This window comes from Trachypithecus francoisi, unplaced genomic scaffold (genome assembly GCF_009764315.1).
Source record: "Trachypithecus francoisi isolate TF-2019V2 unplaced genomic scaffold, Tfra_2.0 Lachesis_group12, whole genome shotgun sequence".
NCBI classification, from domain to species: domain Eukaryota; kingdom Metazoa; phylum Chordata; class Mammalia; order Primates; family Cercopithecidae; genus Trachypithecus; species Trachypithecus francoisi.
The window spans coordinates 93,867,497-93,893,953 of NW_022681457.1; the positions used below are offsets into that span (position 1 = coordinate 93,867,497).

The 26,457-nt window shown below is 52.4% G+C and overlaps 1 protein-coding gene across 1 annotated transcript in view; it reads left to right on the forward strand.

Moving 5' to 3' along the window:
• Positions 1-14,238: 14,238 nt before the first annotated feature.
• SDC3 (syndecan 3) overlaps positions 14,239-26,457 on the forward strand; it is a 40,036-nt gene continuing 27,817 nt past the window's right edge. Inside the window, exon 1 of the mRNA XM_033227421.1 lies at positions 14,239-14,562. Coding sequence (XP_033083312.1) covers positions 14,425-14,562 — 138 coding nt within the window. The 5' untranslated portion in view covers positions 14,239-14,424. The remainder of the gene's footprint in view (positions 14,563-26,457) is intronic.

Genomic DNA, 26,457 nt, shown 5'->3' on the forward strand with positions numbered 1-26,457 from the left:
CCACCTCCTGGGTTCAAGCGATTCTCCTGCCTCAGCCTCCCAAGTAGCTGGGATTATAGGCATGCGCACACCACACACAGAGACGGGGTTTCACCATGTTGGCCAGGCTAGTCTCGAACTCCTGGCCTCAAGTGATCTGCCCATCTTGGCCTCCCAAAGTGCTGGGATTACAGGCATGAGCCACTGCGCCTAGTCTGATGTTGTTGTTTTTATTGTCTTCCCTGCAGTCCAAATTGTGTTGTTTTTTAGTAGGTCTTCAATTATTTGAGAAAAATTAGTCTTCAGTATTTAAAAAAGAGCCAGCCTTTAACTATGTAACTTTCTGTATTTGCCTTTAAAATCTTTTATCACTTTGGTATTGTTTCACAGTGACTTGTGATGCTATTTAATCAAGTTTTAAACATTTTGACATTTTTGACAGCTTCTCAAAATTAATTCTAAATTAAGTGTTTTCCACCTCAAATTAACTTTGGGAGTTTCCAGAAGTGTCCCTGGAATATTTCAAAATAATTTATTTTCTCTCCTTGTAAAATGAGAAGTGTTAAACTAATTAGGCTTATTTGATACACTAATTGCATGGAAGATGTTGTCAAATAATAAGTGATACTAATCCTTCTTTAAGTTATATGTGTTATTGATATGAGTATCCCAGGAAGTGTATAGAATTCCTAGAAATCTGATATATCCTGGTATATTGTTATCAGTCATAAATCCAATTATTATCTTTTTTTTATTATACTTTAAGTTCTAGGGTACATGTGCATGACGTTTATATCATGTATAACTCCCCAATGCAATCCCTCCCTCCTCCCCCCTCCCCATGATAGGTCCCAGTGTGTGATGTTCCCCTTCCCGAGTCCAAGTGATCTCATTGTTCAGTTCCCACCTTTGAGATGCTATATTTCCTTCCTGAAAGCATTTGAATGCCACTATGATAGAAAAGTACAGGAGATTCATTAGAAAAGGTTGCCAATACAGCTTTCTGATAAGATCATACTATGGAACTGCATAAAAATTTTCAAAAGTGTAGTGGGAAACTGATGGGTTCATAAAACTGCTAATCCAATATCAAGGAAAACAAAAATTAATTATATGAGACTAACTGATGAAAACAATTTTAAGAGTTTTTCTTTGAAGCATTACTGGTTCTAAGAAGTGTTTTATTTTCTAAATTTAAGAAGCCTTTTTTTTCTCTTCCCTTAAGCTGTCTACAACTAATAGCAATTTGATAAAATATATCTTTGTAGGCTGGGAGCAGTGGCTCACGCCTGTAATCCCAGCACTTTGGGAAGCTGAGGTGGGCGGATCACGAGGTCAGGAAATCGAGACCATCCTGGCTAACACAGCGAAACCCCGTCTCTACTGAAAATACAAAAAAAAAGGAAAAAAAAAACTAGCCAGGTGTGGTGGTAGGCACCCACCTACTCAGGAGGCTGAGGCAGAAGAATGGCATGAACCCGGGAGGTGGAGCTTGCAGTGAGCCGAGATTGCGCCATTGCACTCCAGCCTGGGTGACAGAGTGAGACTCCGTCTCAAAAAAAAATTATATATATATATATATATATATGTATACGTATATCTTTGTAAACAAAAATGAAACATTTATCTTTCTCTCCCTACCTGATTACTCCAGAATTTGGAAACTCTTATTCAATATTTTTATTTACAATATGAGTATTAGCATAGGTTCAATAACAATTGGTTCTTGTAACAGAACATAATTGGGCAAGTTCTTAGTTTGGCTTCTTCAGGAAGTTTTAAAAGACCTATTCTGAGATTTCCCATTATCAGACAGTTTTTAAAAACTAAAGTTGATTGATACAAAGTCACGGAAGCCCCTTGGATATTACCAGAGTGCTGATTAAAGTATCATATTTTAAAATATACATAGAAATTATGTTACATTTCTGTAAACAATCAGGTCAAATGTAATGGAAATTAGACTTATTGTGAAAAAAACAACTATGATTATTTTTTGGTAGAAACAGGAGTGATGATAAAAAAAAAGAACTGTATTTCAGTTAAAAACTATAGTGCACCCATTATCAAATTCTAATTCTGTTCATTTTCTTTGAGGTTTTGTTATCTATCTGTAAACTGAATTAAATTCTGAAACTTTCTAGTTTCACTAAAAACTAAAACTGCTCCTTTCCTAAGCCCTATAAGCTGAAACTCAATGACTTTAAGTTTTAGAAATATCACTACAAAAAGTCATGTACAGACAACTTTCATGCCTGCTACTATATGGGTCATATGGAGAGCTTACTGGAACACCGCCTGATGCCGTAGCCAGAAACAGTCAATGCCATCTTCATACCATCGTCTAAACATGCTTCCAACTCACATCTAGACATCTTAGCTAACTGCCCCTCAGACTCAAAAACTAACATCATAATTTGCTCCAGATGTTAACCTTCGTTTTTCTTTTGTTTCCATAGACCAAAACCTTGAATTCCCTTCAAGGGATACAATCTGAAATGAACAATTTGTCTCAATAGTACTCCAAAATAGTTCTTGATACCTTCACAGCTTAATAAGGAGGAACTTGTGCTTTTATTGATTAAGAAATGTTTGGGCCGGGCGAGGTGGCACACGCCTGAAATCCCAGTACTTTGGGACACTGAGGCGGGCGGATCACCTGAGGTCAGGAGTTTGAGACCAGCCTGGCCAACATGGTGAAACCACGTCTCTACTAAAAATCATAAAAGTTAGCCGGGCGTGGTGGTGCATGTCTGTAATCCCAGCTACTTGGGAGGCTGAGGCAGGAGAATCACTTGAACCTGGGAGGTGGAGGTTGCAGTGAGCCGAGATCACGCCACTGCACTCCAGCCTGGGCAACAGAGTGAGACTGTCTCAAAGAAAAAAGTTGTTTTTTTGTTAATAAGAAATTGTTGCCCAAAATTTAAAGGCTCTCTTTTTGAGACAGGGTCTTACCCTGTCACCCAGGCTGGAATGCATGCAGTGGTGCGATCATGGCTCACTGCAGCCTGGGACACCTGAGCTCAAGCCATCCTCCTGCCTCAGCCTCCTGAGTAGCTGGGACCACAGGTGTGAGCCACCACACCCGGCTAACAAAGGCTCTTAAGAAACAAATATAAGTCTTAGCAGATAAGTGCTACTTCCTTCATTGATATGGTTTAGTTGGTGAAATCTTGGCTCCTGGGAATCTTTGATCCAGGGCATTTTTCAGTCCTTGGCTATTGTTTTCCTTATAGTTACTGTATTCACCCCCTTTGTGCGTTGTATCCTCTCAAGGGTTTTCAATGACACCGTTTCACCCTATAATCCCAGCACTTTGGGAGACCAAGACAGGAGGAGCGCTTGAAGCCAGGAGTTCTCGACCAGCCTGGGCAACAAAGCAAGACCTTGTTTTAATTTTAATTAAAAAATTAATTTAAAAATTAGTTAAAATTTTAAAAAATTAAAATTAAAAATATTAATTAAAAATAATTTTTAAAAATGTATTTTAATTAGCCCAGTACAGTGGGATGTGCCTGTAGTCCCAGCTACTCAGGAGGCTAAGGTGGGAGGATCGCTTGAGCCAAGGAATTCGAGGCTGCAGTGAACTATGATGGTGCCACAGCACTCCAGCCTGGGTGACCAAGCAAGACCCTGTCTCTAAAAAATGAGTACATAAATAAATGCTTTCCAGCAGCCACTTGCATATCGAATGATTGCCATCAGGATTTAACAACCTGGAGAACTCAGCAAGCCCACACTTGAGCCTATAGTGACTATGCAATTTTGGATACCAATGACCACAAGACCACACGTCCAAATGCAGCTGTTGATGATAGCATCAACAAGGCTCTGTTCCAGTGACTATGTTAACGGTGGTAACTGAGAATAATGCCGTACTCTGGTCGTACTCTCAGCTTGCTTTTGAAACTGCCCCTATAAACTTTATAAATTAATCAGGGAAGAAGAGAGGGGGAAAGAATGAAAATAAACCAAGCTTGTAGCACATTCAGCCTTCATCATGAGGTCAGCTCGCTCCCTGACCTGCCTCCTCACAGCTGTTTTTTGCAGCCTGTTGACCCAGAACCACGAGACCCTGTTACAGGACAATAGTTCCCCTTAGCTGTTCTACAGATAACAACTTGAACATTAGGAAGCCTTAAGTTCTCTCTTTGAGCTATTCCTTCACGTCCTGCATACTAAGGAAACTGCTGACTCAGCTGGTTTGAAGGACCTGACTAGTTTGAAGAGCTGACTCACCAAAAAATGCAGTTTCCGTGTCCTGATGATTTCATCCCCCTTACCCAAAACCATCAATGACTCAAATTTCCTAGCCCTTCACCCTCAACAATCCCCTTAGAAATCCCAGCAGAGAACTCCTCGGAGGGATGGATTTGAGGATCTCCTCACTGGGCACCCTGCCATCAGTAAACTCTTTCTGTTTCTGCACACCCTGCTGTCTCTGTGTCATGGGGTCTGTTACTGTGCAGTGGGCACAGGAACCATAGTACTGTAATACTTTATTTATTTTTCAAGATGAAGTTCTCCTGAGGCCGGGCATGTTGGCTCACACCTATAATCTCAGCACTTTGGGAGGCCAAGGCGGGTGGATCACCTGAGGTCAGGAGTTCGAGACCAGCCTGACCAAGATGGTGAAACCCCATCTCTACTAGAAATACAAAAATTAGCCTGGCACAGTGGTGGGCGCCTGTAATCCCAGCTACTCCAGAGGCTGAGGCAGGAGAATTGCTTGAACCTGGGAGGCGGAGGTTGCAGTGAGCTGAGATGGCACCACTGCACTCTAGCCTGGGTGACAGAGTGAGACTCTGTCTCAAAAAAAAAAAAAAAAAAAAAAAAAAAAGGAAAAAAAAAGATGGAGTCTCCTCTGTTGCCCAGGCTGGAGTGCAATGGTGTGATCTCGGCTCACTGTAACCTCTGCCTCCCAGGTTAAAGCAATTCTCCTGTCTCAGCTTTCTGAGTAGGATTACAGGTGTGCACCACCACACCTGGCTAATTTTTGTATTTTTAGTAGAGACAAGGTTTCGTCATGTTGACCAGGCTGGTCTGGAACTCCTGACCTCAGATGATCCACCCATCTCAGCCTCCCGAAGTGTTGGGATTACAGGTGTGAGCCAGTGTGCCCAGCCCTATAGCACTTTAACTTGTTAAATTAAAATGGAGACCAGGCCTGAAGAATACCAGGGTAGACAAAACCAGTTAGGCCTCATACATGACCTCAACCTTGCTTGATTTGCAAACATAAGCAAAACTTGAGCTATTTCTTGTAAATGCCTCTATTAAAGAAAACAGAACTTCAGCTCGACCAATCAGAAGTAGTCCAGAAATTTTTATGTAACTGGGGACTTTCTAATAGCATAGACCAAATAAACAACTACATAATTGCAACAAATCAAATAATTTATTTTACTTCTGCGTCTATCACTTAAATACTTGTCTCTGACGATTTGTCACTGGAACATTAAACCTCTTCTGGTTTGGTGTTTCCCAATTCATGTATTGCTTTTCACTCAAAGAAGCACTTCAAACTTATCTGTGGGATCTAACAATCAAAACAATGAAACTCAGGAAGATAGAGAACAGAGGGATGGTTACCAGATGCTGGGAAGGCTAGCAAGGGGTTAGAGGAGAGGTGGGGAGGACAGTTAATGGGTACAACAAAAAAGAAACGATGATAAGACCTAGTATTTGATAGTAGAAAAGGGTGACTATAGTCAATAATAACCTTTTTTTTTTTTTGAGACAGACTCTATGTCACCCAGGCTAGAGTGCAGTGGCCCGATCTCAGCTCACTGCAGCCTCCACCTCCCGGGTTCAAGCAATTATCTGCCTCAGCCTCCCGAGTAGCTGGGACTACAGGTACCCGCCACCACAACTGGCTAATTTTTGTATTTTTAGTACAGATGGGGTTTCACCATCTTGGCCAGGCTGATCTTGAACTCCTGACCTTGTGATCCACCCGCCTCGGCCTCCCAAAGTGCTGGGATTACAGGAGTGAACCACCACGCCTGGCCTATTTTTTTTTTTTTTTTTTTGAGGCAGAGTTTCACTCTGTTGCCCAGGTGGGAGTGCAGTGGCATGATCTTGGCTCACTGCAACCTCCACCTCCCGGGTTCAAGCTATTCTCCTGCCTCAGCCCCCTGAGTAGCTGGGATTACAGGCACCCACCACTACCTCCGGCTACTTTTTGTATGTTTAGTAGAGACGGAGTTTCACCATGTTGGCCAGACTGGTCTTGAACTCCTGGGTTCAAGTGATCCGCCCACCTTGGCCTCCCAAGGTGCTGGGATTATAGACATGAGCCACCGTACTCAGCCTAGTCAACAATAATTTAATTGGCCAGGCATGGTGGCTCACACCTGTAACCCCAGCACTTTGGGAGGCTGAGTCGGGTGGATCACCAGGTCAGGAGATTAAGACCAGCCTGGCTAAAACGGTGAAACCCCGCCTCTACTAAAAATACACACACACAAAAAAATTAGCCGGGTGTGGTGGTGGGCACCTGTAGTCCCAGCTACTCAGGAGGCGGAGGCAGGAGAATGGTGTGAACCCGGGAGGTGGAGCTTGCAGTGAGCTGAGATCGCGCCACTGCACTCCAGCCTGGATGACAGAGTGAGACTCCATCTCAAAAAAATAAAAATAAATAAATAAATAATCATAATTTAATCATACATTTAAAAATAACTTAAAGTGTGTAATTGGATTACACTTCCTGGTGCTCCCAGATCCCAGCATGGGAACATGTCCTTGGGCAGGGCTGGACCAACGACTCTCAGGAGCCAAAGCCAACCTGTTCCGGGGTCCTGGCAGCCACTCGCCCCCTCCCTGTGGAACCTCAGACTCTCTCGGTTCCCGTAGGGGGTGGATGGGGTATCCCTACCCTCCCACCTCAGGCCTGGGGTGAACCAGACAAAGAATGACTTAAAAATAGTAGCCTAGGGGCTTGATGAGGTGGCTCACACCTGTAATCCCAACACTTTGGGAGACCAAGGCGGGCGGATCACGAGGTCAGGAGATCGAGACCATCCTGGCTAATACAGTGAAACCCCATCTCTACTAAAAACACAAAAAAATTAGCCGACGTGGTGGCAGACGCTTGTAATCCCAGCTACCCGGGAGGCTGAGGCAGGAGAATGGTGTGAACCCTGGAGGCAGAGTTTGCAGTGAGCCGAGATTGCACCCCTGCACTCCAGCCTATGCGACAGAGCAAAACTCTGTCTCAAAAAAAAAAAAAAAAAAGGCCTAGGGTTGGTGCGGTGGCTCACTATAGTTCCAGCTACTCCAGAGGCTGAGGCCAGAGGATCTCTTGAGCCCAGGAGATAGAGGCTGCCATGAGCTGTGATTGTGCCACTGCACTTCATCCTGGACAACAGAGCGAGACCCTGTCTCTAAAGACAACAACAACAAAAACACAGGGTCTGCTGCATGTGACTGTGGGCCTTGCCCTGTGCTGGGTGCTGTCCTGTGTTGCATTTGTTTACCTCCCTCCAGCCTGTGAGCCGTCACTGACCCTAACTTGCATGGGAGGAAACTGGCCCTGGCCACTGGCCTGGAAGTGGTAGACCCAGAATTTGAGCCCCGAGTGTCCCAGGCCTCTCTTTGGAGCCAGTGCTGCCAGGGCAGCTGCTCTTCCCCTCCACCATGGCCAGTGGCAGGACTGCCTGCAGAGAATTCAGTGTGGCTACCCACAGCTGATCCCTTTACAGATGAGGAGACTGAGGCCCAGGGTGGGAGAAGCACCTGCTCAGGGGCACACAGGAGGTGAGCCCAGCACTAGGGCGCTCCCTGGAGCAGTTGCTTACCTATTGCCTGCCTCCCACCCTTGGTGGGAGCTCCCTCCGTGTCCACATCTGTGCCCAGCCCTTGCTGGGGCTTGATAACTCTAGGTTGAAGTTTGAATGTGGGTCCAACCATCTCGAAAATCCAAACCCCCCCCCCACACAAACATGATGTACTGCATATCTCAATGACAGCTGTGCTCAGAGAGGGGGACCCAGTGGTCAGTGTCCACAGCCCTGGGGAAAGGGGGATCTCCCCTCACAGGCCCCGGTCACTCTCCCCTGCCCACATCTTAGAGGCAGCTGAGCTGCTCTAGCCTCAGAATGAGGTGAGAAAGAAAATGTATTTTTAGGGAGGCTTATTTTTGATTCCAGGAAAATGATTCCAAATGAGCAGTTTATTCCTAGGCACGGGGGTGTGTCCCTGGAATGGCTTCTGGGGCAGTGCCCTCCTCCCATCCTTCCCTTTCTCTCTCCTCCCCTCCTCTCTCCTCATCCAGCTTCCCCACCCCTGCGCAGAGAAGAGGGCCGGTGTGTGAGCACAGCTCCCGGGCCTGAGCTGTACCAAAGGTCATTTCCTAGTCCTATGACCTTCGATGGCCAGAGTGGGATGGCCTGTGGGTTTGAATGAGGATCTTGACTGGGGAGGGGACTTATCCTAAAAGCTCTGTATAAACAGAGCAGCTGGTCCAGGAGAAGGGAGTGGAAGAGAGAAAGGCCCCAGGACAAGGAGTGAAGCGACCTGGGTTCTAGTCCCAACTCTGCCACAGGTTTATTATGTGACCTGGGGTCAGTCACATTCCCTTTTCAGGCCTCAGTTTTCTCCTCTGTGAAATGGGCAGTTAAAGTAGGCCCTGCCTGCTCTTTCCATTCTAGATCACAGGGAACAAGCCTCCAGAATGTTCTCAGCCTCGTCCACACACGAGGTCAGGATGAAGCCTCAAGCTGGAGCTTAGGGCCTTGGAGGCTCTCCTCCTGGGTGGGGCTCAGCCCCTGTAGGACCACTTTAGAGCACCCAATTCTCCGAGGCCTGTCTGCCATGGCCCAGGGGAGATGTTGCCACTGTCACCATGAAGCCTTCCTAGATTCCCTCAGAGAGGAGGTAGCCCTTCCCTGCCCAGGCTCCCTCTGTTTTTTCCTTTGTTTTTGTGGGACAAGATCTTGCTCTGTCGCCCAGGGTGGAGTGCAGTAGCACGATCTCGGCTCACTGCAACCTCTGCCTCCCAGGTTCAAGTGGTCCTCCTGCCTCAGCCTCCTGAGTAGCTGAGACCACAGGTGCCCACCACCACAACAAGCTCGTTTTTTTAAAATTTATTTTTTTGTAGAGATGGGGTTTTGCCATGTTGCCTAGGCTGGTCTTGAACCCCTGAGCTCAAGCGATCCACCCTCCTCAGCCTCCCAAAGTGCTGGGATTACAGGAGTGAGCCACTGCCTAGCCCAGTCCACCTCTGACTTTGCTGGACTCAGGTGACGGTGTCTGGCGGGGTGGCGGGCTGCCATTCAGAGGCACATTTGTGGTAAAATGAATGAAGTGATGCTTCAGGGCCCTTCCTTTGCACAGCTGCTTTCCAAAGCCTTCTTCCTAAATGTGTACTCGAAATCCCTGCACACCGTATAAGCTTCAGACCCCACAGAGGTGGCACCGACTTTGTTTCCACCCCTAGCCTGCTTGGGGTCCCAGCGCTCTCCTCTCCCCTCAAGCAGATCCCTTCCCTGACTGCCGATCTGGGGCTTCTTCAGCCACAGGCCCTGCTGAGTCTACACAGCCTCTTCCCTCCTACAAGGCCAGCCCAGGACTTGCTCTGTGACCTACAGGCCACTGAGCTCAAACAAAATCCGATTACTCCCCCTCCTCACATGCCAGCCCTGAGGGACCTCTCAGGAGTGCTTTGGGACCCACAGTTTGCAAATCCTCAGCTCACAGACCTAGGAGAGGCCTGAGTTCAAATCCTAACCTGTGTCTAGCAGCTGTGTGTCCTGGGGTGTCACCTACCCTCTCATCCTACAAGGACTTTCCCAGCACACGGAGAGGTCAGGGAAGGCTGGCCGAACCTGGCTGTGTACTAAGGGCAGGGACATGGCTCTGTGAGACCCTCACACAGGCCAGGTCCCTTGGGCGGGCAGGAGGCTCCCCACGATGGAGGCCTCCTGTTGTGGGGAGGCCAAGGCTTCTCACCGGTCACCCTGGCCCTGCCACAGGCCTTGCAGATCCTTCCCCAGTGAGATTTCTACTCACTGGGGCACCAGATGGCCTCCAAGTCTCCCCAGATTCCCCTAGGAGGACTCTAGGGTCCTCCTGATCTGGAGCCCTCTTGTCAGAGCCCCATTTTGATTCCTCAGCTTTGGGGGTCACTGACCTCCAGGACTGCTGTCACTTGGATTGTCTCAGAAGCAAGCCTGGGCTGTGGCCTCCATTCTGACTCTTGGGCAAGACCGGAAGTTGTGACGGGAGATGGTTGGGGTGGGGAGGGAGGAGGATGGAGACTTGTTTTGCAAGCCCTGTGATTGCCTTGAGCTGAGACAGCACTTGTGTTTGGGAGGTCTGGTGAGGATCACAAAGTCCCCTCTGCCCACGGAGGCAGCTCAGCACAGGGTGAAAAGCCAGGGCTCTATCATCACATCAGAGCCAGGGCTCTGTCATCACATGGTTCAAATCCTGGCTGCCCTCCTCCTGGCTGTGTGACCTAGGACAAGTTACTGAACTCCCGCGAGCCCCAGATTCCCCAACTGTAAAATGGGATGAAGTAGAGAGCAAGCACACGGATGGGGCTTGCTGTGCGCCAGACTCCAGGGCTGGCAGCTCATTTGGTCCTCACCGTAGCAGCCCTGGGAAGTGAGTTTGCTTGTTGGGCCCAAATCACAGGCCTGTGGGGAGGAGTAAATGAGGGTGTGTTTGGCTCAGAACAGTGCCTGGAACATAGTAAGGCCTCCATCAATCTTGGCTCTTAGGATGCCACAGGACTGTTGAAGTCCAGAGAGCCGGTTGGCTTAGCCAATCCCCTGGGGGACACGTAGAGTCAGGTGACAGCTACTGAGCACCCACTGTGTGCCAGGCTTGGGCGTGCCACTCTGAATAAGGCATCTCAGGTTCGCCTGAGTGGAGCTCAGAGATGCGGCCGAGGCCTCCCCCTCCCTCAGATGCTTGGTTAGAGCTAGGAGGCCCTGTCAAGGACAGAGACGGCTCTGACTGGGGTGGGGTGAGGTGGAAAGGTGGAGGTGCAGCCACTAGGCATGCCTTGCGGGGTTCCCCAGGGGTCAGACTGGATCTGAGTATGTCTGCATGTTGGTGTGTGACTGTGAATCCCCCCGGTGACTCTAATTCATTCATCAAACGCCTCCCAACACGCCTCTGGGCCTGGCATTGCAGTGTAACTGTTGGCTTGGGTCAGGATCTCAGCTCTCACCGCCAGTCATGCTGCCTTGGCATGTCTCCTGTCTTCTCTGTATATTCGTTTTTCATCTGGAAATGGGGCTAATGTGAGTGTGCATTTGAGAGAGCAGTGCCTGGCCCATAATCAGCTCCACTTGCGCCCTTTTACAGCTACTGTTCATTTGGGATACTGAATGCTCCCACTTTTGAGCAAGACAGACAGTAGGGACTGAAAGCAGGGTGAGGAGTGCAGGATGAGTGTGATCAGGATGCTGACAGGACAGGACCAGGCCTGATCACCTAGAGGACATCAGGAAGGCTTCCCAGAGGAGGCAGTGTGTATTCTAAAGGCCGGGGGGACTGTGAGTATTGTGGCAGGAGGAGGCAGCAGCAGGTGCATGTGGGTGAAGTTATGGTGCTGTGAAGGGAGACCCTGAGTATGTGGGAATGTGGTTCAATGCACAAGGAGGCCTGGGCAAGGATGACTGTGTGGATGCCCTATATGCTTAAGGGCAGGCAAATATGTGCATCTGTGAACCCCAGGGAAACCTGGGACGGGAGGGGTGGGGGAGCAAGATGAAAAGGACCTTCAGGGGCCCAGAACTGTCTTAGTGCTGGCTGTGACCAGTGTCTTTGAAGAGCAGCAGGTGGCGCTCCTGGCCTGTCCAGACCAAAGATTCTGCACTGCCCCGCACCGCCCCCCCTTCCCCAGGGTGTCAGGGAATAGGGTTGCTGCTTCCAGAAGTCTCAGAGCTGGCAGGAACCTCTGAAGACGGGCCATGCTCACTGCCCACCTTACTCATGGAAACCATCCTAATGGTCTCCCTGCTAGAGAGTTCTCTGAGCTTTGAATACCTCTCAAGACAGGGAACTCACTGCCTCTTAGAATTGCCACTGCTGTCTGTGACCAGCTGACATCTGGCTCCTCATAATCCCCACCCTAACCCTGCCGGCCCTTTGGGAGCACCTCAGGATTGGTCTGTTCCTGGGATCTGCTCAGCCCCTCTGAAAAACGATGTTATCCCTGCAGCTGAGTCCTTTCCTTTATAAGCTTCATCCCACCCACCTTTGTTGAACTCCATTACAATGGCAAGGAAGAGCTCATGTAATCCTCACAACCTGGCACCTGGCCTGGCACACAGCAGGCACTCAATTTATACTTGCTAAATGAATGAATGAATGAACTCTGTATGGTCATTATCTCTATATCACAGTTGGGACATTGAGGCTCAGAGAAGTTAAGTCACACATCCAACACAACGCAGCTCATAACTGGCAGAACTGGGATTTGAACCCAGGTACTTGGCCAACCCAGAGCCAGAGCTCAATTCCAAGCTGTGCTACCTCAACAGAAACCAACTTCTCACCTTCTGCTCCCCATCAGATTCTCCCTGCCCATCTTCCCAAGGTGCCAGTCAAATTTGGATCGAGCATTGATGTCATGCCAAAAGAGTTGAGAATTCCAAAAGATTTGAGAATTGAATTTTCAGAGGCTGGGACCTCAGAATTCCTAGTTGGAAAGTCTCCCTGTCTTCCCTCTCCAGGATCCCTGTCAAAGGGTGGTGAGCTGGCCTTCCATACCCTTTAGGGACTGGGCTCTCCATCCTTCCCGGGGAGCCCCTTCTAATTCATCTCTACTTCATGTTGAGTTGACCTTTGTCCTCTGGTCCTCCTCCCAAGGGCCCTGCAGGACAAGTCCAGTTGTCACCAACATCAAAAACCCATGGCTGGTCCCCCAGAGTCTCTTCCTCTAGGCCGGCCCCTCCATTCATCCTGGTTTTGGTTCCCCTTTTCATGAGGGAATTGTTCCAGTTTCAACTCAGTTTCATTCCTATTTTCTAATGGCAGGCCCTAAGCTAGGTGCTGGGACACAGGGGCCAGAGAGGAGAGTAGCTGAAGGTAGAGACGTCCAGCCAGCTGTCATCAGCAAATAACCTCTTCTCACTGGCTCTCAGCTTCCCCACTTAAGAAGTGGAGACATTGACAGCACCGACCTTATGGGGTTCCTGAGAAATGATATAACACATGGAAGTGCTGGGCACCTGGCATGTGGTCAAGGTTCAAGAAATGTTTCACTCTCCCCCATCTTGCCCCAAAACACTTGGATGGAGGTAAGCCCCAGTAAATGGGAAACACATTCGTTGATTCAACAAATTTGGATTGAACATCGATGTCATGCTGAGCCCTGTGCTGGTGTTGGGGACATAGCAGTGAACAAGACAGACACAAACCCCTGCTCCCGCTGGAGCTCACACGCCATTGGAGACTTGGAGAAATAAGTACAGAGTAAGGTATGCCGCTGGGGATGAAGGTGAAGGGGGAAAAGGCACCGTGACCACACAGGGTAGAAAGACCACCAGCACTAGAGACTGCCACTCAGAGATGTAGTTTTCTCACCACCCTGCACAGGAAGGGGTGGTCCCATTCAACCACGGGGAATCTGAGACTCAGAGAACTGGGGGCGTTGCTGGAGGCGCACAGCTGGTGTGGAAGCAGCTGCGCTCAGGTCTGCATGGCTTTTCCTCTGCAGATCCACAGTGACAGGGCCTAGAAGTGACCACCCCTATGGTCCCCTGGGGAGACCGAGGCCCAGAGAGGGCCGGGCCCTGGTCCGAGGTCACACAGCCCCAGGGTGTCCTGGAGGCGTGAAAGCCCGTGGTCTTGGACGACCTCTGGCCCACTGGGTGGACTGGCTGAATGTGTGAGGGTGCCGATGGGAGTCCAGGAAGAGACACGTGCGTGGAACCCCACAGGGGGAGGCTGTAGATGAAAATGCCTATGCGACCCTCCGCTCGGCGACTCCAGGGAGCCAGGCCCGGGCCCCGGCATCCCACGCGGGACCCTTCCCTTCTACCTAGCACGGCGGCCGCCGAGGTGCGTCCGGCGGGCTCTGCGCCCTCCAGCCCCCGGCTCGGCGAGGCCGGCCGCTCGCCCAGGTGTCCGGGTGCCCACTCGGCAGCGTGGTACTCCTTCTGGGTGGGGGCGGGGGCCGGGCCTGGGGCCGGAGGGTGCGGAGCCCGTGGGGGGCGCACTGGGCCCGCCCCGCCCCGGCCCCTCCTCCCGCTCCGCCCGCGCTGGGGGCGGCCCGGCGGCGGCGGCGGCGCACGCTTCCTGCGGGCGCGGCTGCTGTGGGCGCGGAGCTGCGAGGCGGAGCCGGGCGGCGGAGCCGGGAGCCCGCGAGCCTAGAGCGCGTCGGTCCAGCCGCCGGGCCGCGCCGCCGCCAAGCAGCCGTCCCGCGCGCCGCGCCTCGGGAACAAAGGCGCCCGTCCGCCGCCCGCCGCCTGCGCCCGCGCCGCCGCCATGAAGCCGGGGCCGCCGCACCGCGCCGGGGCCGCCCACGGGGCCGGCGCCGGGACCGGGGCCGCGGCCGGGCCCGGGGCCCGCGGGCTGCTCCTGCCACCGCTGCTGCTGCTGCTCCTGGCGGGGCGCGCCGCGGGGGTGAGTGACATGCGCACGGATCCCCGCCATGGCTCCCCGGGGCCGTCCCCCGCGCGGGTGCCTGTCCCCGCCCGCGACCCCCGCCCCGGGACACTGCTCCCTCCCCCCGGGCTGCCTCCCCCCGGGCCGCGGTCCCTGCCGCCCCTCGCCCCTACCCCGAGCGCCCCTCTCGGCACCCTGCCCCCGCCGGAATCTCCCCCTAGCTGGCATCCGCGGGGAGAGGCCGCCCCCGCCGCCGGTCATCTTCGGGGGGCGCATCTCTCCTTCCTTTTGGGACCCCTCCCCAGAGGGAATCCCGGGTGGGAACCCGATCGCGGATCCTCAGCCCTGCTCCCCCACCTCCCAGTGGCTTCGGGAACTGTCTCCCCGGGGACGGAGCGGGGACCCCTGCGCTGGCCTGGGAGGCGCGGGAAGGGCCCGGCGGCGGGCTGGGGGTCGCCGTCCAGGCTGGGTGTGTCTTGGGGTGGGAGTGAGCCTGGCTTTTGCCTCGTGGGTGTGCCCAGACCGTGGCCACTTTTTGGGAATCGGGTCGGTTCCCCCTCCGAGGGGAGGGTGTACATTTGGTTCTTCCCAGGGTCGCGGCAGCCGGCCAGGGCAGTGGGCCCTGGAGGGGGAGGTGAAGGTGGAGGGTGACTTGGTGAAGGTGACCTGAGGGGGGAGTGAGGGTGACCCTGTGTGTGGGCGTGTGTGGCCACCTCAGTGAGAGGTGCAGGGACCTGTGGGGCGTGTGCAGGTGAAGGATGTGTCTGCCACATGGGTGGATGCCAGCGTGCCCTCCCGTCCGTGGTCGTGGGAGGGTGACCCATTATGCATGATGTGTGCCTGTGCCCAGCGGGGCCGCTGTTGGCCATGGCCGTGTGTGCCTGCAGTGGGTGAGGGTGTGTATACGAAAGACCTCTGTGGTGGGCGTGTGCTCGGACCCGTGTGTGTGAACACACATACCAGCGTGTGCATGCAGGTGCATGGGGGACCCTGGGCATGGGACAAGGACCCTGAAGGGGACCAAGCATGTGCAGGTGGAGGTGACAGTATATATGACCTGACCCTTGAGTATCCCTTTGAGTGACCGCAGCAACCATGCTTAGTCCCAGCTCTGTCAGGGAGGGCAGAGGAGGGAAGGACCTCATCCCCCTTTGAGGGACTCAGGTCCCAAGTGAGTTCTTTTTTTTTTTTTTTTTTTTTTTTGAGACGGAGTTTCGCTCTGTCGCCAGGCTGGAGTGCAGTGGCCGGATCTCAGCTCACTGCAAGCTCCGCCTTCCGGGTTTACGCCATTCTCCTGCCTCAGCCTCCCCAGTAGCTGGGACTACAGGCGCCCGCCACCTCGCCCGGCTAGTTTTCTGTATTTTTTAGTAGAGACGGGGTTTCACCGTGTTAGCCAGGATGGTCTGGATCTCCTGACCTCGTGATCCGCCCGTCTCGGCCTCCCAAAGTGCTGGGATTACAGGCTTGAGCCACCGCGCCCAGCCCCAAGTGAGTTCTTGTTGGATAAGTGTCCAGATCCCGGCCCAGGTGGGCTGGGGATTTCTAGGTCCAGCCTCCAGGTTTGGTTCCAGGAGCTATGCTGTCTTGCATCCCCCAGGCTGAAAAGGACCCAGGCCTCTCAAGCAACCCTGGGTGCCCAGCCAGCCTCTGCAAGTCCCTTCCCTCTTCCAGCCTCAGTGGGCCAGTCAGTAAGACAGGAGGAGGACAGACAGGGGCTCCAAGCTTGCTTCTCAGATGGACAGGCCCCTCCTCAGTCTTCCCCATCTAGGAGGCTGTGAGCTGGAGGGAGGGAAAGCGTTGAGTGCTGACCTGTGTGAAGTGCCTGCTGGCCAGGATGTCTGGTTCCCAGCTCTCCCTGAAGTGGGGTGGGAGGAAGAGGTCCCTGGGAGGGAATAGAGACCCAGCACACCCTAGAAGCTGGGGTTGCCTTCTCAGCCAAATTTCTGAAAGACCATCCTTAAAATCAAAGATTTGGGAATCACACGACCCTGGACTCCAATCCTGCTACCCCCACCGATTCATGGCATGGTTTGGGCAGGGCATCTTACTTCTCTGACCCTTGGTTGTCTCTCTGTGAAATGGGGCTAATGACACCTTCCTCAGACGGCAAAAATTCAATGAGATGACTGACGAGTGTCCTGAGAAGGAGCTCAGGAGTCACGTGGTGTGCACATGAATGAAAGGGGCTCAGGACAGAAAGCTTTAGATTTGGAGGCCAGGTGGAGCGCTGGGCAGGCCACTTTCCTTGCTGAATAAGGCTAACAATTCACACTTCATGAGGTGGTGGAAGGACTTAATGAGAGCATTTAATAACCTCATGCACCGTAGGGCCTCGCAGGGCAGGTGCCCTGAATCTGAGAGGTGTGGCTGAGACCCAGTGTTGGGTGGTAGATGAAGCAGACCCCGAGAGTCTGAGCCCAGAGGCTGAGATGGTGGGCGGGGCCTGGGCCAGGGCAGGGATTGGGGTTCCTGGTGAGGTGGTGGGCAGTAGAATGTCCTCCAGGCCTCACATCTTCCCAGGGGTCAGGCTGTCAAGGAGGGGCGTCATCCCTCTTGTCCTCATCTGGCTTGGGAGGAAAAGGGTTAATGGGTGGTACCTGGTTGACAGGGTTCCGCACCAGATGGGGAGGGCAGTGCCTGCAGCAGGAGGGACTGAGGTTAGATCAGAAGATGGGAAGCTCCAGGAGTGGCCTTGTTAGATGAGTGGTGGCTGGCTCAGGGCAGGGACATGATGACCTTTGGGTTGCCTGCGTGTGTGTGTGTGTGTGTGTGTGTGTGTGTGTCTGCATGTCTTCGTGTCTTTCAGGATGGGGATAGCAGGGATAGCAGGACTCATTCACACTGCAGATGGTGAATTGTGGTGTGTGTGTGTGTCTTCTGGCATCTCCTCTGAGGAGTCCCTCTTCTGACAGACCAAGTGACCAGGACTCTGAGGGACATTTGCCTTTAAGGCCACCTCAGCTACTGTACTTAAGTCACCACTCAAAGTTTTGGAGTGTGAGGATCCTGAAAATGTTAGCTTTTGAAATACGTTCTTTTAAAAGTCCAGGACTGGAAGGGATCTTAGGTGTTAGTCTTGTTTGAATACTCCCAGTGATGGAAGACCACTACCTTGTGGCTGTGTGACCTTGTGAAAGTTACCTAACCTCTCTGTGCCTTAGTTTCCACCTCTTTAAAATGGAGAGAATGCGAGAATGGAAGGGCTTAATTTGGAAAGCTTTTAGCCCAGTGGCTGGTACCTACTAAGTGCTCAAAAATGTGGATTTCTTGTTCTTTTACAAAGTTGCTGTACTGTGGTTGGGAAGGTGGGAAGGGTAAGAGGTGTGTGTGTGTGTGTGTGAGAGAGAGAGAGAGAGAGAGAGGAGAGAGAGAGAGAGAGAGAGAGAGAGTGAGTGGGGGTGGGGGTGGGGGTGGGGGCGGGGGCGGGGGAATTAGTAGGGAATTGTTTTGAAGTCTCAGCCCCAGGCCTGGTGGCTTCCATTCCCTCCTCACCCCGTTTCAGGAATCCCTGCTCTTCTCCCCTCCAGGCTCCCCTGGGTGACTGTGAGCCTTCCGTTACCAGGATGAGATTGTCTTCACCAAAAAAATGGAAAGTTGGGGGCCCCTGGGCTGTTCTGGGCCAGGCTTTTTGGTGAACCATCTCCCCTTCCAGCATTTGGGGGACAGGCACAGGGACACCACAGGTGTATGCTGCCTATTAGCTCCCAAGGTACCAGGGGCTCTGGGGACAGACACCTGCTGTGTGATTTCCAGTAAGGGATTTCTTTCTGTCTCAAAGTCCTTGTCTGTAAAATGGGGACAGTAATGGTGTCAGCCTCACAGGGATGTTGTGATTTGGAAATGAGCTGCTTGAGTAGACTGAACACACCTGCCACATAGTGAGCTCTCAGGACATGGGACCTTTCTGGGAGGGAGCATGGATGGGATCAGGGAAGCCTTCCTGGAGGAGGAAGGTTTTGGGCTAAGCAATGAAAGTGGTCATCACATGACACTAGGAGGCTATAGCCTGCCCTGACCCTCAGCTTTCTTACATGTCAACTGGGGGCAAATACTTGGCTTTTAGAATCATTACTGGGGGATGTGACACTATCCTCATGGCAGAGCTGGGATTTGAACCTGAAGCCTCCTCCTCTCTGGGGAGGAGTGAGCACAATGCCTCCAGCGGTGAGTTCAGTGTGTTGGGGGTTGGTGCGAGGTGAGCTGTGCTGGAGAGAAAAGTAAAAGAAAGCAACAAACAAAAAATGAAAAAATGGCCTTTTGAAACCCATTGGCTCCTCCCACCTCATATAAGGGGGCATAGGGTCCCTGAGGGGTCCGGGGCAGCAGGAGTGGTGGCAGTGGTGGGGAGAGCAAGGAGGGGCTCATCCCAAGAGGGACAGAGAGGTCACGTTTACCAAGAGTCCCGCCCACCAAGCACTTTACATGTATTGACTTATTTCATCCTTATGATAATCTTTTGATGTAGGAGTTATTAGAATCCCATTTTATTTTATTTTGAGACAGAGTCTCCCTCTGTCGCCAAGGCTGGAGTGTGGTGGCATGATATTGGCTCACTGCAACCTCTGCCTCCCGAGTTCAAGCGATTCTCTTGCCTCAGTCTCCCAAGTAGTTGGGATTACAGGCACCTGCCACCACGCCTGCCTAATTTTTGTATTTTTAGTAGAGATGAGGTTTCACCATGTTGCCCAGGCTGATCTCAAACACTTGACCTCAGGTGATCTGCCCACCTCGGCCCCCCAAAGTGCTGGGATTACAGTCATGAGCCACAGTGCCCGGCCAGAACCCCCATTTTTACAGATGAGAAAACTGAGGCACAGAGAGGCTCAGTGACTTGCTAAGAGTCACACAGCCAGAAGTGGCAGAGCTGGTTGGAGCCAGAGCCTGACAGGCTAATGGAACTGGGCTGCAGTCCTAAATTTACCCTCTTGCTGTGTGATCTTAGGCAAGCTACTTTACCTTTCTGGGGCCTCCCTACCCCCTGGATTATGTCTGCATTAGCTACTGTTTAGTAAATGCCTGCTCTTGTGGCGGCGGGGAGCAGGTGGTGCTGGGAGGGGGTTGGTCCCGTACCTTTTCTCACTTAATTCTGCCATAGCCCTGGAGGTCGGTGATGCTGTCTCACTATGTGGGAGGGATTGGCCAGCGCTCTTCCTCCTCTACTGTCTCATAAGGCTCTGTAGTCTATAAAAGCAGCTACTCTGAGGGCTACTGGGGGTGTGTGGGGTGGGGAGAGAGAGCTTTATAAACTGCAAAGGGCTGTCAGCAAGATTGTGTGTGCGTGCATGTGTGTGTGTGTGTGTGCATGTGCCCGCACATGTGTGTGCAGAAGGGGTTGATGTCTGGGTCATGTGATCAGGGCACAGGAGAGGGCAAATATTTGGAATCTCAGGATGAGAGGGATCTAAAAAGCCACCATAAGCCCTGATATGTGCCCAATACCCCTAGTGTTGGCTGAGTCTGCAGAGGTGACCAGGCCTGCCTTTAACCCCCTCTGGCCCTTAGAAAGTGTGCGGAGGCCAAATCCATGCTCCTCCTGCCCCATCTCTGAGCACTGGCCCCGTTGCAGCCAAGATTCTCTCTGGCCTAATAGTGATTGAGGCTTAGAGATAGGGTGTGTCTTGGTGGGGGACCCCAGCTGTCAGGAGCGATGTCAGTGCTTTCTTGATAGACCTTGAGCTTCCTGGGCAGGCTCGTGGCTGCCATGTTTTCTCACTGAACCCCCAGGGACCACTCTGTGCTTGGCGCAGCCTTTAGTGAATGATTCAGAGGAGTGAATGAATGAATGAGGGAATAAAGGAATGAAGCAAGCCAGGACGGTGAGCTATGGAGCTCAGGCAGGAGCTTGTGTATTTTCCTGTGTAGGTTGCTTGGGGACAGCGAGGCTGGCAGAGTCCTGCTGCATACAAGGCGTGTGCCCGTGGGCTGGGAGGTGCCAGGGGACTGCATTGGGTGGGCCTTCGGTCTGAGGTCTGAGTGCCAAGGCACTGCCACCACCACATCTGGGCAGGACCGAGGGACTGTGGCTCTGGGCTCCAGCCCAGCTGCTTGGATCCCTGTGATTTTGTGTCTTGAGGGACAGGGTGGCCAGAGCCAGGAGCTGCCCAGGCCCCAAGGCCCTTGCTCCCATCATCCCCCCTGAACCCCTATCCCAGCAGGGAGCAGGGTCTGGACTGGTCCTGGACTTCCTGACCCGTCTCACTGACCCCTCCAGGCCTCTGTCCTAACATCACATCCTGGGAATATCAGGCTGGCTCTTGGTAAATATTTGTTGACGGCACCCCCCACACCCTCACTCCCCTTGGCTCCCAGCCTCCCCAGATTCCAGGAGGCCCGGTAGCCTTCATTTCCGGCCCCCCTCCTGCCATGGCCAGAGGGGCAGCCACTCCCCTCCCCCATTGGCCAAGCCCAGTCTCAGTGCCAAACAGGAAGCTGTGATTACAGGGGGAGCCTGAGCGGCCATGGCTGAGGGCACAGCAGTGGGGGTGGCGGTGGCCCCGACAAATGATCTGGCCCTTTTTTTTACCTGGCTGCTGTGGGTGGAGGGCAGGGAACGCCTATGCTGGCCTTTTATACCAGGTGGAGAGGGTTCTACAACCCCCATTGCCCCAGCTGGCTGAGGCCTGCCTTCTCTCCACCCCTGGCCTTGGTGCTATGTCTGTTTTGTGGTGTCCCAAGCCTGAGGGGGCAGCTTGAAGTCATCGAAGGAGCAGGGATCCTGGAGCCAGCTGGTTCAGGGTTGAAACCCTGGCTTTGTCACATTCCTGCTATGTGACCTTGTCGAGCTCACCTAACCTCTCTGAACCCGCAGTCTCCTCTTCTTTAAAATGGAGCCTCAGGGTTGTTTGAGACTTAGTAATATAAAATAATAAAGTAAATAAAGTACTAAAGTAAATAAGGAGCAGGCTGCAAATCTTGCTCCTGCAAATCTTGTTTTTTTTCCATTCACCTGCCTTGGTTTTTGTTCTTTTCCTGTCCTTCTCTGGGTCTTACTGAAGAACTACTGCTTGGAGGTGAGGAGCAGTGTTTTCTTTTGGAGAGAGTGGGAACTAAGTTTGAGTGATCATGGATGGCCTGAAGGAGAACCCTGGGGGTGGGGGTACCCTTAGAAGGAGACCATGGGCTGGACTCCCGGTTGGAACCAGCAGGACTTAAGTCAGATTAGAGGAAGCACATTCTAGGGTCCATGGTGCTGAGTTTCTCGGGGACTGGTTCTCCGGAGCTGTTGGGCAGCCTGCAGTCCATCCTGCATGATGACTCTTCAGGCCCTTCCAGTCCTGGAACTCCAGAAAGGCCTTGTTATTTGCAGCTTGAGCCCAGGACATGGTGAGACTGGGTGCTTTCCATTTTCCTCCCAGCCAGGGAGCATCTCGGCTGTGTTCTGTCTGTCACATGGGCCCTGGCCCAGAGTGGGCGACTGTTGATGTTTACACAGGACCTCAGGGGTGGAGAGTCCTAGAGAGATGGCCAGCCCTCCAGCCTGACATCCCACAGCTGGTGGCCCAGCCACAGCCTGGGGCCTTGCCCATGGATTGGGGCTGGCTCTCCAGCCTTAGATGGTCCCACTGAGCCTCCCACCACTCTTGGGGGGCTGGTGAGATTCCCCTTGTTTAGAGGAAGGCTCAGAGATGTTAGGACACCTGCCAAAGCACACACAGCCAGGAGCTGGTGGAGCCTGGTGTTCATTTGCCCCTTCTCCTACCCTGGAGCCCCATCTGATCTTGTCATCACATCCGCTACAGAGCCAGGGTTTTCTGGCGGTGGGGCTGGGGCTGGGGATAACACTGACTTGGGCCTTCATCCTTCTTCTGGGTGGGCCATGGGCTTCTAGGCTGCTGTCTGGTGCTGCTTCACCCTGGGGTTAGCCTTGGCCCAGGCGCCCCTAGAGATTCCTGTAACCCCTGCAGTGCCAGCTAGGACCCCCCGCCATCCATCCTACCCTCCCCCATCCATGCCCGCCAGCCCAGACTTTAATGAGGGTAATTTAGAATCAGTCACCAGCGGGATCTGGGAAATCTAATTGCAGCAAACTGATTGCCAATTCGATTGCGGGCACCAGGGGGCTGCAGGCGGCTCATTAGACCTGTCCCCCTCCCTGGGCTGGGGCTTGGGGGGGCTCCGTGGGGGATACAGGGCCTGAGTAGGCAAGGCTCCTGGAGAGCTGGGGGGAGGTGGACTGTTGTTTTCGGAGCAGGGGAAGGGTATTTTTGCCGGACAGAAGCCATACACTATTCCCTGTCTAGGCCCACAGTTGCAGTGTAGGTGCCTGTGTCAGTCTTTAGCCTCTGTCATCCACCCCTTACTCACTGCCCCCCTCCTCAAGGCCTGGCTGCCATTGTGGGGGGTGGGTGTCTGCAGCTGCATCTTACCTGGTTCCTGACTTCAAGATGCTCCCTGTGTCAGGGAGACAGACACAAACACAGGTGATGGCGAGGACGAAGATGACAAAGACAATGGCCAATACTTACCACTGCACGCCATGTGCTAGGTGTGGTTCTAAGTGCTTAACATGCTTTATCTCAGTGGGTCCTCACCATGGCCCTGTGAGGCAGGCATGGTTATCCCATTTTACAGATAGGGACACAGAGGCCCTGAGAGGTTGAGCAGTGTGCCCACAGTGAGGCAGTTAGCAGGACTCTGAGCCTGGAGCCTGGGTGCTTACGGAGATGCTCGTTCAAGGGTGTGGGGAAAACAAAGAGCGATCAGATTGTTACTGTGTCTGTGTAGAAAAGGAAGACATACGGTGAAACCGGTCTCTACTAAAAAAATACAAAAAAAAAAAAAAAAAAGAAAAGAAAAGGAAGACATAAGAAACTCCATTTTGATCTCTCTTTCTTTTCCCCACACAAGGGCATCAGGCAGACGTGTGGGCTCCTGCATGGGCGCCAGTCTTGATTGACTGCGTTGCTCACTCAGCAGACATTTACTAAGCACCTGCTGTATATGAAGCCCTGTTCAGGGGGTTGTCAGTGTTCAGTTGTGTCATGTGTATTCTGTGTCTTGTCTGGCCATGTCTTGCTTCAGGCAGGTTTATTGGTGGCAGGTGCATGTGCTTTTGTGTGGTCTGGAGGAGGGAGCTGAAGATAAACAGGGAGGAAGCCCTACCCCTCCTTCCTGACAGGCTGAGTCCCAGCTCTGCCATTAGAAGTGGGTGGATTTTGGCTGGGTGAGGTGGCTCACGCCTGTAATCCCAGCACTTTGGGAGGCCGAGGCAGGTGGATCATGAGGTCAGGAGTTCAAGACCAGCCTGGCCAAGATGTTGAAACTCCATCTCTACTAAAAATACAAAAATTAACCAGGCGGTGGCAGGTGCCTGTAATCCCAGCTTCTTAGGAGGCTGAGGCAGAGAATTGCTTGAACTTGGGAGGTGGAGCTTGCAGTGAGCTGAGATTGTGCCACTGCACTCTAGCCTGGGCGGCAGAGCACGACTCTGTCTCAAAACAAAACAAAACAAACAGAAAAACAAAAACAAAGAAGTGGGTGGATTTGGCTGACTCTTGACTCAGCCTTAGTCTCCTCTTCTGTCAAACGGAGCCAGTGATCCCTGACTCGTTAGGTGGCAATGAGGAGTGGCGGGAGGTGCAGCTGGTTAAAAGCAACCTGCTGCTGGGTGATGACTTTTAATTATTATACATTCCCCAAGGTGGTTATGTCTCAGAAGTGAATCTGCCACTAGCTTGTCAAGTGGTAGTGGGCAGCGTTTTCCCTCTCTGGGCCTCCACTTCTACATCTGTTAAATGGGAAGAGTGAATGCGGTGACCCAGGGGCCCTTGTAGTCTTCAGATTTGAGGAACTATCAGGAAGACTTGAGTCCAGAGAGGACAGGGCCTGACCTAGATTGGCCCGGTGGGGAAGGGCAGGCAGGATGACTGGCCTGGGTGGGGAGGGGAGGCCTGCTTCCTTCACGTGGCTTGTCTGTGGTTCCTCTTGGGCCAGGGTAGGAGGCATCTCTTTCCTTGCCCATCACGCTGGGCACCACCTCCCTCCCTGAACCCTGGAACATGATCATCAGTTCCAGGCTAGCTGGGGGCTGGGCAGGGAGTTCAGTACCTGGATCATTATCCACACTGTGCTACTATTTACTGATGACCCCTCTGTGTCTAGTCTCAGCTGAGCACTAGGGACTCCCAGGGGGCTCAGCTTGATCCCTGACATTAGGAAGCTCTCAATTCTGTACGGGAGTAGGTGAGGGAATGAGAGGTTGATTTAGACCCTGAAGACTAGGAAGTCTCCATGGAGGAGGCATCCTTTGTACCAGGCCTTGACAGATGGCAGCACATTGATGGGGGGCTAGGATGGACAAAGTCTGAGAAGTGGGGAAGGTCACAGTTTATCAGGAAGCTACCATATGTGGAGAGGGGAACACACCTCCCTTGGTGGCGAGGGGTCACCGCTGTAGAGGGCCGCCCTTTCTGATGCCTTTTTTTTTTTTTTGAGACGGAGTCTCGCTCTGTCGCCCAGGCTGGAGTGCAGTGGCTGGATCTTGGCTCACTGCAAGCTCCGCCTCCCGGGTTCATGCCATTCTCCTGCCTCAGCCTCCCCAGTAGCTGGGACTACAGGCGCCCGCCACCTCGCCCGGCTAGTTTTTTTGTATTTTTTAGTAGAGATGGGGTTTCACCGTGTTAGCCAGGATGGTCTCGATCTCCTGACCTCGTGATCCGCCCGTCTCGGCCTCCCCAAGTGCTGGGATTACAGGCTTGAGCCACCGCACCCGGCTCTGATGCCTTTAAGAGACGGTCACCAGGTAGGTACCTCGTATGTGTCTGGCCCTGTGCCTCAGTGTTCTTGGGCTGAACAGTTGAACCCCACAGGTCCTCCACATGGAAGACCTCACTGACTCACAAGGTGGTCTTTGAGTCCAAATCAAGGCATTTGGGTACTGTCGTGCAGGTACAGGGTGCTGCCCTTCTGTCATGAGGAGGTAGCATGAGATGCCAGAGCTTGGAGGTGACAATATTGAGTTCTGTCCATTGAGTGCCTGCCACACGCAAAATGCTCTGCCAAATGTCTCATCTATAAACAATCCTTAGCCTTATGAGGGAGATACCATTGTAATCTTCATTTTACAAAAGAGGAAATCAAGGTACAAAGAAGTTAAATAACTCGTCTGAGGTCACAGAGCTAATAAGTGGCCCAGCTGGGATTTGAACCCGAGCAGCCTGCCCCCTTGTTCCATCTAGTACATAAGCTCTGCCTCGTGCTGCCGTGTGCATTGCGAACTGTAAAGTGTGGTACTCCTACAGGATGAACGTAGGGCCAATCGGGTCTTGCTAGGTACCAGAACTTGAGTGGCTGTTGTCGAGCAGGACCTTTCCCGGGACTTTGGGCTCCTGGCTTCCGCATGGATCTGTTTCCTGCTGCGTATTTTCTGTCTATATGGGGCTATGGGCAGAGGCTAACCCAGGCTGGGGAAAGATCAGATGGCTGGAGAGGATTTCAACTGGAAGGGCCCTTGAAAATACTCTCATCCAAACTGTTCACTGTTCCAAAGGGGACACTGAGGCCAAAGCATTGATCTCAAGTCATCATTACAGAATCTTCTGAGATTCTGTAATTCAACTTTCTTATATGACATTTGGGGAAGTTAAGACTGAGAGAAATACAATGATTTGCCCAAAGTAACACAGCAAGTTGATGGCTGAGCTGGGACTAAGAACTCTGTCTCTGACTCCTGGGCAGGGCACTATCCCCTGTACTGTGTTTCTTTTCTGTACTTGACTCTGCTCTGTCCAGAATGCAGGCTCAGCTCACCCCACACCCCTCTTCCAGGAAGGCTTCCTTGACCACCCCAGCTGCCCATATGCCCAATATTTCCTATGCCAAATTAATTCCTGTCAGTGCCTTCAATGCGCTTCTTTAGCCTCATCCCTTTGCCTTCCAACACTTCTGTTTTTTTGTTTTTTGTTTTTGACATGG